We start from the raw sequence: 13,629 nt of genomic DNA, 5'->3' as shown, positions 1-13,629 counted from the left end.
CAGTTTGTGCATTATGGCACTGGGCAGGGGTCATCTTAGGCATGACCCACTCTCCCATGCTTATGTGATGCCAGACTTGTAGTCATCTCAGGCTAATTCCCTGTCTGGGCCCCCTCCAGCTCCTGTATGGGCCTGCCTGTCCCAGGCTCACTCCAGCCCAGAACCTGAATAGCACCAGACTGTGGTAGTCGTCCCAGACTAGCTCCCTGTTGGGCCCCCTGGCACTGGTCTGGCGGTCATCTCAGGCTTGCTTTTTTTTTCACTAAAGCTTCGGCTGCTATGGCGGTTTGAATATGGTTGGCCAAGGGAGTGGCTCTATTAGAAGGTGTGGCTTTGTTGGAAGAAATGTGTCTTTGTGGGCATGGGCTTTAAGACTCTCATCCTAGCTCCCTGGAAGGCAGTCTTCTCCTGTTTGCCTTCAGAACGAGATGTAGAGCTCTTAGCTCCTCCTGTACCGTGCCTGCCTGGATGCTGCCATGTTCCTGCCTTGATAAGGGACTGAACCTCTGAACCTGTCAGCCAGCCCCAATTAAATGTTATCCTTTATAAGAGTTGCCTTGGTCATGGTGTCTGTTCACAACAGTAAAACCCTAGCTAAGGCAGCTCGTGATCATTCTGGTGTTTCCAAGTCGGAACACCTAGCTAGACATAGCCTTCCTCCTCTCTGACGCCTACTGACACACGTGGCACAGCAGCCTCTCCTGCAAAGCCTCTAGGGGCAGCTGTTTACCTATTCCTAAAGGGAATCTCTGGGGAGATTTCAATTTGTGGCATAGCTGAGGGTTCTTCCTGCTGTATGAAATTGTAGGCTCGAAACGTTTAGCAGAACTAAGAAACAAAAGGAAATTAAATCCAACTAAACTGTGTCACTGAGGAGAGAAACACCTTGACAGTGTGTTTGAGGTTTAAAAGCATTGAATTCTAGAAAAATAGGTAGGCATAATCGTCACAGAGGGGAGAAGTCCTGGAGCAGGGTACATGCAGAGAGAGGACCATTAAGGGTGGGAACTCCAGTACTATATGGTCTCTTTGTACCGATCTTCAGTTTCCCAGAAACCTCTATGAAAGTTGTGTGCCTTAATTATTTATCTCCTTTTACTTTTTTGTCTATGTGGGTCTACTTAAAAAAAAAAGTCTTAGTCAGAGTTTGTATTCCTGCACAAAGCATCATAGCCAAGAAGCAAGTTGGGTAGGAAAGGGTTTATTTAGCTTACACTTCCACAATGCTGTTCATCACCACAAGAAGTCAGGACTGGAACTCAAGCAGGTCAGGAAGCAGGAGCTGATGCAGAGGCATGGAGGGATGCTACTTACTGGCTTGCTTCCCCTGGCTTGCTCAGCTTGGTTTCTTATAGAACCCAGGACTACCAGCCCAGGGATGGTACCACCCACAAGGGGCCCTCCTACCCTTGATCACTAATTGAGAAAATGCCTTATAGCTAGATCTCATGGAGACATTTCCTCAAGGGAGGCTCCTTTCTCTGTGGTAACTCCAGCCTGTGTCAAGCTGACACACAAAACCAGCCAGTACAGTACGAGTCTACGTTTGCTTTTTGAGTTCAACAGGTATTATAGTAAGATTTTCACAAAAACTATGTATAATTATGTCCAAGTAACTTGATACTGGTAAAGTAACATTTACTTTAAAATAATTACCTATCAGTTTCTCTGTAGCTAGGGAGGGAGAATATGAACGAGGAAAGTACGAATTAAAGTCTGTAGGATTTGACCTGTAAAACTTTTATTTTTAATTAATTAAGATTAATTATGTTTGTTTGTTTGTTTGTTTTTCGAGACAGGGTTTCTCTGTGTAGCCCTGGTAGTCCTGGAACTCATTTTGTAGACCAGGCTGGCCTCAAACTCAGAAATCCGCCTGCCTCTGCTTCCCGAGTGCTGGGATTAAAGGCGTGTGCCACCACTTCCCCTGGCAATTAATTAATTTTTGAGATAGGGTTTCATTTTGTAGCCCTGGCTGGTCTGAAACTCATTTGTAGACCAGGTTGGCCTTGAGCTTATAGAGATCTGTCTGCCTCTGCCTCCTCAATGCTGGGATCAAAGGTGTGCGCTGCTATACCCACCTCTGACCTTTAAGTTTTCTCTGGTAAAGCTAGAGCAGCTACAGAGCTGATTTTTAAGAACTTGAGAATTTTGAACATAATATTTTTATACTTGGGGCCTAACTTTGCCTGTGTTCTGGAAGCTTCTACCCTTTCGGCTCAGCATAGTCTTTCGTTTCTAAACACACACACACACACACATACACACACACACACACACACACACACACACACACACTGCCCCTTGTATCAGGGTTATGTGCTAAAAGTAAAGAAAGGAAAGAGCTGAGAGACCAGTGAGTAGAGTAGAGATAAAACTCAGTTCCTGTCACTGTAAGGCCATGGCGGTGAGGTGGTAATGTCACATCCAGGGCTCTGTCCTCTCAGCCTCTTTAGCCTCATTATCTGATGACAGAGCAGCTTCCATGCTGAGGGAGGGAAATGCACTGGGAACTTCCCCTCACCATTAGCCAGGGAAGGTAAACAGCCTGCTGGGTGTGGTGAGAGGGGGAGGAGAGGGAGGGAGCTCAGGGTAGGTATGACCCACTCCCGGTTTTTCTGGCATCAGGCAAAGAATACATATCTTCAAATCTCAGTATAAATAGGCTGGCTGTAAACAATTACACATAAAGACTTCTCTATCTGTTTAAATTCCAGGCTTCTTGGGAAGTCTTGAAAGATTAAATGAATTCTTAGGGAAAACAAGGACCCAAGCCTGGTTATTTCAAAACCACAAAGTAACTTAATAACTGTCTTAACAATTAAAATTAACTTTTTTTTGTCCCTGTCTAAAGATTTTCTAAGTTCCACTTCAAAAAGTTTGTCTTCAAAAGAATAGCTTGACCCTGTGGTTTTCACTATGACAAAACTTACTTTAACACTCCACATTTCTGCTCTGGCCTACGTGCAGCCTCTCAGGTCTCTTCATCTACCATGAATGAATCTCTTGTACAACTTTCCCAGGACAACTTTCTTCAACACACGGCCCCTGCCAGAAGCCAGCAGGTCTGGAGCTCTGCAGTCAGTCACACCACAGAGCCTGCTTAGGACTGCACTGGAGAGCTAAGCCAGCTTTCCGTGGCATTACAGAGGAGGGCTGGTGCTAAATCCTGGCTTACTTCTATTCCTGTAGGCCCCCGGATGCTAACCACTAGACATAACCCCTGGGCTCTGAGTTAATGATGTTTACGTTATGAGTTGGCTTCCAAAAGAGAAAATATTCTGCCTATTAAGATTATTCAAACCAAATAAAGTAATTTAATAAGACTCTTCTGTCCATGAATTTTTTTCCTGATTATTAAGACAAAAAACTTCTTGAAATAAAAAGGCAAATAGGTCAACAGTATGATAAAGAGTGCCAGTTTAAAGATAACAATTTGTTTCTTGTTCCAAGAAGAAATTCTAAAACTTTAGTAAGTTTTTGTGTTTTTTGAAACCTTGATTTGAAAATAAATTGTATGTGGGATTTCTCTAATGTTAAAATATTCAGAATACAGAGATACTGAGAAGTAAAAATCTAAACATAATGATTACTTAGAGATGAACATCCTGTTGTATTTGAACGTCAGTTGTATGTTAATTAATTAAGCCACATGATAATCTGTTTCTTAGATGAGTCAAGGTTAAATGGTAAGTTTGATCTATATTATTTATTTTGAAAAGTTTAACACTTTTACAACGTTCTTTAGCTTCAATTTTTTTTTAATCTTGAGATCATTTGTGTTTGTTTTTAATCTAGTTACCACTTCACAGTAAGGAGAGCAGGGTGGTTCTCCTTACAGGTATTTGGCACAGAAAGCCATTATGAAATGTATCCAGTCCATCTTAGGCTAACTTTATGTGCCTGGGTTTACTGCCTGCAGCCAAGCTGTCAGGAGTTTTCACTGCCCAGATGCTGATGAAACCTACTGCTGATCCACAATCTCAGCCATCTCAGAAAAGAGAAAGGCAGGGCTGTGGTCCCTAAAACCTTACAGAAGAATACATTGACCAAATCTCCAGCACCAAGTATGCTACAGATGTTTTTCCTGCATATAAAATAACGTATACCTTTCATGTGAGCCTTAAACATCGAAGAATTATAAAATGAAATATACTGTTAAAATTCTTGGGGCATATTTTTCTAAATTAAAAAAAAAGTTCTCTACCTATTATCATTCAGTTTCTGGCATTACTTTTAATATTGTTAATTATTATACTGTTGTCACAGCTAAGTCATGCACGGTACCCCAGACATCTTTTGTTTCAAATATGTAATTCTTTCATGGTTTCTTGTTAACCTTATATAAAACTAGCATAATTTAGTAATCTAACTATGATACTTAAGGCATATCGCAGAGCAGTGTGCAATGGTTCATTTAATATGAACCTCCTCCTCTTCTCTCTTCTTTCCTCTCTTTCTCGAAAGAAGCTCTTTCTCACTATGTTCCTGGGGTTGGCTTGATAACTCCTGCCTCAAATAGTCCTGCCTTCCGAGTAGCTGAGACTGTACAGGCATGCCAACCATTCTCACTGTAGCCATGTGAGAAACCTGGGGCCAACAGAAAGAAGCCAGGCCATTCTCCAATTAGACATGCACAGAAACCACAGGAGAGCATGGGATGACTGCTGTTTAAATCGTGTTACATAGCGATAAAGCGTGTTCTGTATGCTACTGGGATACTCTTATGTGCTTTATCACTCTTCCATACTGAAGAGAGACATACTTTCTCATTCCTGTAGACAGAACAGCTCTCATGCTCTTCAACCTAGAGAAGGCAATGAGAAAGGCAAACTTTAACATACAGTTCATAGATAGATGACCTTAGACCTAGATAGATAAATTACATGCTGGAGAAGCTAGGTGATAACTGGTAAAACCAAGCCAAACCAAACCAAACCAAACCAAAATAACGTTCCCCAGATCTTTTCCAAGAACCTTTCTCCTCCAATTTAAAAAATAGGATGCCATTTTTCCAAAACCACTTAGTTTATTATAAGAGAGAATTTAATACAAACAGAAGAATTGAGCATAATATTATTAATTATACAAGGTTAATATTTAACCTTACTAACTCAGTTAATCCTGCTTTATAACATGAAGCGCTCTAACTCCTAAAACTTTAAGTAAAATTGGTATTCTTAAAACATATTTAGAAGCCAGGCATGGTGGTATACACCTGTAATCCCAATACTTGAGAGGTGGAGGCAGAAGAATCACAAATCCAGGCCAACTGGGGCTACTCAGGGAGATTGCTCTATTGGAGAAACAAAGAAAACATACATAACACCCAAATTAATTTTCTCATTGCAGTGGCAGATGATGTTTTCTTTTTAAAAGTTAGAGTAAAGACTTACCTGGCAGGGGAAATACCATGATCATGAAGGCAGTTTTTTCCAGGGCCCCTCTGTTCCACTCCCAATCTGCCAACCCAAAAGAGGGAAACGCAACTACATATTGAGCTTCATATACATACATACATACATACATACATACATACATACATACATACAGCAGTGGGGCTGGAGGGGCTGGGGTGGGGAGGGACATGACGCATATACACCACTGTGTTCCCACTCTCCTTTGATTTGAGAGAGAGAGAGAGAGAGAGAGAGAGAAGGAGAGAGAGAGAAATTAGGCAACTGAAGCAACTGCCTGGTTTATTTTCAGTTGACAAATGCACAGTTCTTATTATTGAGGAAAGTAAGTCATCCCAAGGGGACAGGTAGGGCACAAAAGAGTTGGGGATGAATAAGCTAGAATAAGCCAAGGAAATCTGATTGCAGAGTTTGGATTCTGAACTAACAGTTTTAATGCATTTTGTACAAGCATGTCAGCTATTTACATATCTGAACCAGTAGTTTCCCATTCCATGTTGATGGAATATTTCTAGGGCTGCCTCAGTGGGGGACAAGTTATATATATATGTGTGTGTGTGTGTCTATGTGTCTGTACACAAAGCAAAGTGAGGCATTATTGGTGGGAATTTTTTAGTTACCCCTAAAAATGCTTCCACCAGAGATATTTTTAAGTACTTAGACAGAAAATATTGTGTTAAAAATTATTAAAAGCATATTTAATAATTAAATAGCTGGCCAGTGGTATGTGTCTTTAATCCTAGCACTTGGGGGGCAGAGGCAGGCAGATCTCTGAGTTTGAGGCTAGCCTGGTTTTCAGAGAGTTCTAGTACAGCCAGGGCTACATAGAGGAAACCCTATGTTGGAAAAACAAAAACTAAACCTACCAACCAATCAACCAAACAACCAAACAAAAACCACAAAACAAACAAACAGACTATTGCTAATTGCTGCCACAAACAAGCTATTGCTAATTGCTGCCACCAAACAAACAAACAAAAGAAAGAGACTTGCTAATTGCTGAAATACACTCTATTCTTTTCCACAGTTTAGATGATGTGATTATCTATATCTTTTCTTGCATATTGACTACCCTTTCAAGCTAATGTTCATGTGCTGGTAACCCTATCTGAAGGTTAGTATATGGTCTGTATATTCAGTACACGAGGTCAAACCAAGAAGCTCACTCATGTTTAAAACAAGTGCTTTCCCAAGGAGCCACATCTCTAGCCTCTATTTCAACATGCCTTTTGTTTTTCAAGATTTATTTTCTGCATATAAGTGTTTATCTGTGTGTGTGTGTGTGTGTGTGTGTGTGTGTGTGTGTGTGTGTGTGTGCACTCCAGTGTCTGAGGAAGCCAAAAGAGGGCGTCAGATCCCCTGGAGCTAGATGTACAGGTAGTTGTAAGCCATACCGCTTGGGCCTTGGGACCTGGACTTGGGTCCTCTGCAGCAGAGCATCAAGTGTTTTTAACTGCTGAACTCTTTAGCACCTCCCCCCCCCCTTTTTTTTGTTTTGTTTTGTTTTGTTTTTTTTTTGTTTTTCGAGACAGGATTTCTCTGTGTAGCCCTGGTTGTCCTGGAACTCACTTTGTAGACCAGGCTGGCCTTGAACTCAGAGAACTCAGAAATCTGACTGCCTCTGCCTCCCGACTGCTGGGATTTAAGGCGTGCTCCACCACTGCCCCCTTTTAACATTCTTTACATTATCAATCATTTACAGGGTGGCATTGAAACCCCAGTTTCTTACAAGGTAATGAAAGCAAAGGAGGTTGATTGTTTTTAATCTATATACTTGTTTTTCTGTGTTCTTGGCAATAAAATCTAATTCTACAAATGATTAAAAAGACTGAAAAGTTTGTGCTCTAGTCAATATTTGGGAAATAGGTTCTTTTTAGACTTTTTTTTGGAAGTGTGTATGACTATACAAAATAGCTCCTTGGGCTGCTCACCATCCAAGATGACTGGCGCTGTCAGAGAACAAGTAAACAGACAAGGAAAAGGAAGCAGCTTTACAGGTCCTGGAGTTCCTGAAATGTTGGCTTGGAGGGAGAGGTCACATGCTCCTTGGGCTTGTTCTATATTGGCGATCCTTGCTATAGACCTTAAGTCCCACAGCAATGGACAAGCAACATCTCTAAATTTAAGTCATAAAAGCTTCATTCTACTAAAACTGTTGGAATTGGTTTCTCCTGGAAATTTGTATCTTCCAGGTCTGCTGTTAAACTGTTTTTGACTCACACAAAGCATTATAATTGCAATGCGCCTCATCTAATTTAGGAGAGGGAGTTTTGTAAAGTATACCCCTTTCTCAGATGTTATGAGGTAAATTATTTATGGGTTGTAAAACTCACAATGAAAGGTGTCATGTTAAGTACAAGAAATGTTTTTGAAGAACTGTGCAATGCTAATATAATGCTTTCTATAAAATAACTGAGTCTAGATAATTTAAAAGCCAGGCCAAAGAAACTTCTGAATTCAAGCATAGCCTAAAAGCTATCGTTGTACTGGTAGAGTAAAGTAAAATAATTAGAAAACATTTCACAGGTATCTAGGCAATATATAACCCCATAACCATTCCTCAGTGTTTAGGCGAATACCATAGAATCTGGCCATGCGATTACACTAAAAAGAAAAGGCTTTGGTGTCTGAAGGCTGCTTGATTGTTCTGTTCTGTTTTAATCAGACATCCCTGAGTGGCATGGGACTTACTTCTCCAGTCCTTTAATCTTTAAGTAGAAATATCAATAATGCAACCACAGGGTTTGAATACTGGAAGACCTTTTATTCTCACCCTCTTTCCTCAAAGAAGAAACCATATAGTCTTGCAAAAATGAACATCTTGGTTTCCAGAACGCTCAGGGGAGTCCTTCTTAAGCTCAATAGGTCTGATCACTGGACCCGTGTACTCTTAACACCTCTTCTCTTATCGCGTTCAAAAGAAATTCCCCTCCTATGCTATTCAGATACAGGCGGGGAGTCGCCCTCTCGCCCAGTGCCATCGAGGCCTGGACTTTCTGGGTCAAAGTTGATCCCCCTCCTGCATCAGGCCCCGGGGGCATGGCTGGCACCCAGGACGTTGGGGTTAGGGGAGGACAGTGGACGAGCCGAGGAAGCGAGGCGGCCCGCCCCTCACCCGTCGGGGCCCAGGTCTCTCGCTTGGCGTTCACCAGCCTGGCCGGAGCCCCGCCCCCGCCCCCTCGCACGGCGGCTCGGCCGATGCCGCCGTGACTCAGCGCTTCTCGCGGGCCGCCCGGCCGCGGCGGCGGCGGCTAGGCGCGGGCTCCTCCCGCCTCGCCACCCCCTCTCGCCACCCACGCCCGCCCCCGGCCGCGGGGCCTTCCGTCGCACGGCCGCCGCCCGCCGCACTCCGCGTCCGCCCCGCCACCGTGCCAGCCATGGAGCCCCGAGCCCCCCGCCGCCGACACACCCACCAGCGCGGCTACCTGCTGACGCGGGACCCGCATCTCAACAAGGTGAGCCCCGCGGCCCCGAGAGCCGCCCTGTGCCCGCAGCCGGCCGCTGGGCCGCGGGGACCTGCGTGCCACCGAGGGGACCGTCCCACCCGGGAGGCCACTGCGGAGCCGGCGCCCTCGCCTCTCAGCATCCCGATGCTGGACCCCGGGGAGCGATGTAACTTGTGGTCCGCTCTTCTTTGTCTGCCCCTTTCCCATCCCGGGAAGGGCAGTGTGGACCAGTGTGGGAATCGAGCGTTTTCCGTGAGGGTGGCAGGCGGGCGGCCAGCTCAGCCGCGACGTGCCTTCCCGGTCCAGGTGACTGGACTGGCAATGACCGGAGGCTGCTGTGGAGACAAGTGGTCCTACCGGTCCTGCCTTGAACAGAGATGGCCTCTGAGTGCCTGGGATCCCATCCACAAGATGTGGGGGCTCCAGGGCCTCTTGGCTTCTGGGATGACATTGGTTGTATGGTGTGGGTGGTTTCTTGTTGAACCCTACGTGCATGCCTAGGTGGGAAAACTTACATGATACGGCGGTACAGTCATTTATTTTATTTATTCATTTATTTTCCTTTCTAAATTCTGACTTTTGGAAAGTTATTATTTTTTTTTAAACCAGTCCTCTTTTTTTCTTTTCTTATTACAAGGAAATTCAATGTATGCCCCAGATCAGAGTTCCCTTTTCTCATGCTGTGATATCTCTCCTCCCACCCTATACCCAAGATCTCCCCTAAATGAGAACATTTTAGAAATGATCAGTTTGCTTTTGTAAGTAACTAGGTCTTATTTTATAGTGTGGGTGGTTGTTAGAATGGTGTGTGTGTGTGTGTGTGTGTGTGTGTGTGCGTGCGTGCACGCACGTACGCACATATGTGCATGCACGTGTGTGCATATCTGATTTCCTATTTCTTCAGTATGTGGAGAGTGACATGAGTGTCAGCATGGAGGCCTGTTAAGTCTTTTAGGGTATCACTTTAGTGAACCTCCTTTTTCGTTAAGAAGTGTACCTCAGCATTTCTCTCTAGTCATGTTATGGGTGACTTGTGCTCATTATTAATAACTTAAACACGTGTGATTATTTTGCGCATTATAGCTAGTTTGAGTTTGTAATTTTTTTATGACTCTTTTTTTTTTTTTTTTTTTTTTGGTTTTTCGAGACAGGGTTTCTCTGTGTAGCCCTGGCTGTCCTGGAACTCACTCTGTAGACCAAGCTGGCCTCGAACTCAGAAATCCGCCTGCCTCTGCCTCCCGAGTGCTGGGATTAAAGGCGTGCGCCACCACGCCCGGCGAGTTTGTAATTTTTTTGTAGTGACTTCTACAAATCTTTATTTGATTATTTATAGCTATGTAGTGTAAACATTTTAAGTTTCCTACTTATTTTTCCTTCAAAATCAATGTAATTGCTAGTTTGAATTTTTTTTCTTCCTATTTTATTATCCTGTAGGTCGAGGACTATTTTCACTAGAACAAAGGTAAACTTTGGTGTGACAAAGCCACTTGTGGCTCTCACGTGTTACCTGCCTGTCCTGACTTATGACGAAATCATGGGTCGCCTTGACAAGATCACACGAGTAGCAGAACCTGTTTGATTTTCTTAAGTCAAGGTTGAAATGTTTGTTAAGAGTGGGTAGACAGGCCAGCCCATCCCATCCCATAGCAAAGGCATACTTTACTGGGTTTGGAGTCTCCTGCTAACCTGTAACAGTTGATACCCACTGTAGAAACGATACTGTCACAAAGATCTTACACCAAAGGTAGAAAAGTACAGTCTTAATGTGTGCACACATTTTACCTGCAGTGTATCAAGTTGGATTACAAATCTGGGTCATCTTGGGACAATCAATAGAAGGAACTTTACTTACTCAGCCCTGGGGTCAGCGTGATGCCTGTGGCATTAACATCATCTGCTATATACTCAAAAGTCCCCTGTCTTTGTTATTAGGACAGAATTCTTAATTTAATTTAATTTTTTAATGTTGAGATGACCTGACTCCAAGGGGATGCTAAAGTCAACAGTGCTTTCTAAATTTCTCCTAGCAGACGAGCCTAGCCTGTCACCCGCTATAGGAATACTCGTTTAGCCACACTAAGGAAGAGTTTGACGATCCTACCTTTGGGTGACCGAGACATGCTTAGTTAGTATTATGTCCGTACATTTAGGTATGGATGAAAACATCTTTTGTTGCTGAGGAAAGTGGCTCGGTGGTTAAGAGTGCTTGCTGCTCTTGCAGAGGACACGGGTTCAGTTCTCAGCACCTATCTCAGGCAGCTCACAGCTAGAGGCACCCACAAACAACTTGTATATGTACACAAGAGAGTGCGTGTCCCCCACACCACAGAGAGAGAGAGAGAGAGAGAGATCTACCAGTTAGCATTTTATTCACATTCTCCTGTTATTCAAATCCTTATAGTGCTATTTCCTGTTATGTTGAATGTAAATTAATGTTTTACTATCTATCCTAGATGTGTCTAACTCCCAAACTTAGCCTTTAGCTTAAAATATATTGAAGATTTTCTTCTTTTCATTTTTGTTGTGACTCCTAAAATTAAAATGATATTAATTGATTTAGTAATCATTTCCCTAGGGAAGCCTTTCCTAATTATCTTATTCTCACTATGATTTAATGCTTACACTTATACACTAAGGTGCTCCATATTATTTTGTACTTACTACTTCGTCAGTTATTTGTTTATTTATTTAGTGCAGTTCTGATTGTGTAGCTTTGTCTAGCCTGGAGGGAATTGACTATCTAGACCAGGTTGACCTTGCACTCATAGAGAGGTCTGCCTGCCTGCCTCTGCCTCCTAGTGCTCAGATTAAAGGCATGCATCACCCCAGCAACTGCAGGGAGCTTTCACAGTGTTGGTTCTGGCAATATCCTAAGACAGTAGACCCATTAATTTAACTACCTCATAATATCTAATTAATACACATTTATACAGAAGTCTAAAGTTCCTTTGAATCGGTCATTAAATTGTTTAATGGGATAGAGCTAAAAATGTTAGACTTCGACTTTCATTTTATTTATTTTTTTAAAGATTTATTTATTTATATATTTTATGTATATATGAGTATACTGTCACTGTCTTTAGACACACAAGAAAAGGGCATTAGATCCAATTACAGATGGTTGTGAACCACCATGTGGTTGCTGGGAATTGAACTCATGACCTTTGGGAGAGCAGTCAGTGCTCTTAAGCGCTGAGCCATTCTCTCCAGCCCCAGAATTTGGCTTTTATAATCTGTGAAATTTTAACTACGTGTTGGCACAATCTTAAGGAAGTAAAAATTGGTAAAAGTCAAACTTAACAGTAGACACAAAGTCAAGAACAACAACAAAGCAAACCGGAGAGACATAGGATCTTCGTAATTTATACGGAATTCTAAACCTTACTACTTGCTAATAGTCAAATGTATATCATTTCAGACTGATTCTGTCACAGCTGTTGGGAAGTACTTCTACCTCATACTTAGGGGATTTACTGTGTTAATAAACATAGCATATATACATGCATTTATACATACATATGTCTATATATACACACACATATATGAATGTATACACATATATAAACACTATACATATATACACATATATGCATACATACATTTTTTTTTTGAGACAGAATCTCACTTTGTGTAGTTGAGGCTGGGCTAGAGCTCATTATATAGACTAGGCTGGCCTTGAACTCAAAGCAGTACTCCTGCCTCAGTCTTCTACAATTGCAGGTGTGAACCACCATACCCTACAGACGGAACTGTTTTAAGATGTGTGTGTGTGTGTGTATGTGTATATATATATATATGTGTGTGTGTGTGTGTGTGTGTGTGTGTGTATGTACTTAGGTATACAATTTAAAATGTATTAGTTTCAGGATTTCCGCTGATTTAGATGACTTGTAATTCTCTGTTTTCAGAAATTTTATATGGCCAGTAATCATGCTTTATAAACTGCTGTACAAAAATTAAAATGGTATGAACAATAAAAAAATAATTACTCCCATTATTTTTCACTTTGTTTATGCAGAGGTGGGAAAACGCTAATTGTTAGCTTTGTTGTAGGTAATTGTTCCTTTGAGTCTCCAAATGCTACACCCCTTTGGTATTTTATGCATTTTGATTCAGTTGCAGCTAGTGGTAGTTTCTACTAATAATTTAATTTGGTCCTCCTTATTAACTTTGAAATCGAAAAGGCGAGATTCTGAAAAGTGCTTGCTCCCCATTATAGCAGGTTCTGGTTTGCTGTGCTATGAGGAAAAGAGAAACAAACAGATCTGTGATTAGGAACAGAAAGCACTGCAGTTCAAGACAATAATTGTTTTGAATAATACAGAGAATATTAAGACTCACTGTTTTTCCTGAGGTCATGCAGATGGAGTTATAATCTATCTGAGTCAACCATTAACCCTTTGAATTTGATGACAGAAGACAGACTTTAGTCTCCACTATGCTAATCTGGTAACTTTGGAGTAAAATATTAAAAAATGTTTAAAAAAACCATGAGACTAGAAGTTCTAGAGATTTTATACTAAGCTCACCAACATCATTTTTCACTGATTACGAACAACAGCAAGAGTGTTTGTGTGCTCGTGACTGTGTTTCTATTGTGAGGAGTCCCAGGCAGGAATCTGAGGGTTTCAGGTTTTATTTTATTTATATTTTTAAAGATTTACTTATTTATTTTATGTATATATGAGTATACTGTCACTGTCTTCAGACACACCAGAAAAGGGTTTCAGGGGTCCTAAGACGCCAGTGTAGTATTACAAGTAGGCCCC

General features: G+C 41.9%; 1 protein-coding gene, 1 long non-coding RNA gene and 1 other non-coding gene across 4 annotated transcripts in view; 1 reads left to right on the top strand and 2 right to left on the bottom strand.

The window, feature by feature from the left end:
• Positions 1-595: 595 nt before the first annotated feature.
• Gm22138 lies at positions 596-723 on the bottom strand. Its single transcript, XR_003948518.1, has one exon. It is a non-coding gene; the product is annotated as a small nucleolar RNA SNORA17 (small nucleolar RNA).
• A 2,565-nt stretch (positions 724-3,288) lies between these two features.
• Positions 3,289-9,100, bottom strand: A330041J22Rik (RIKEN cDNA A330041J22 gene). The gene is made up of 3 exons (NR_045835.1): positions 8,840-9,100; positions 5,394-5,459; positions 3,289-4,804 (listed from the first exon to the last, which is right to left on the bottom strand). It is a non-coding gene; the product is annotated as an RIKEN cDNA A330041J22 gene (long non-coding RNA).
• The window catches only part of Me1 (malic enzyme 1, NADP(+)-dependent, cytosolic), a 114,552-nt gene continuing 109,550 nt past the window's right edge, over positions 8,628-13,629 (top strand). Inside the window, exon 1 of one of the 2 annotated variants that reach the window (NM_008615.2) lies at positions 8,628-8,869. In NM_008615.2, the coding sequence (NP_032641.2) occupies positions 8,792-8,869 (78 nt within the window). In that variant the 5' untranslated portion in view covers positions 8,628-8,791. Of the gene's footprint in view, positions 8,870-8,959; positions 9,037-13,629 lie in introns of those variants that run through there. The other variant, XM_011242666.2, reaches the window with a different exon arrangement.

Source organism: Mus musculus, chromosome 9 (assembly GCF_000001635.26).
Source record: "Mus musculus strain C57BL/6J chromosome 9, GRCm38.p6 C57BL/6J".
NCBI lineage: Eukaryota > Metazoa > Chordata > Mammalia > Rodentia > Muridae > Mus > Mus musculus.
The sequence above is the reverse complement of the archived record's forward strand: the minus strand, read 5'-3'. Positions and strand labels throughout refer to the sequence as shown.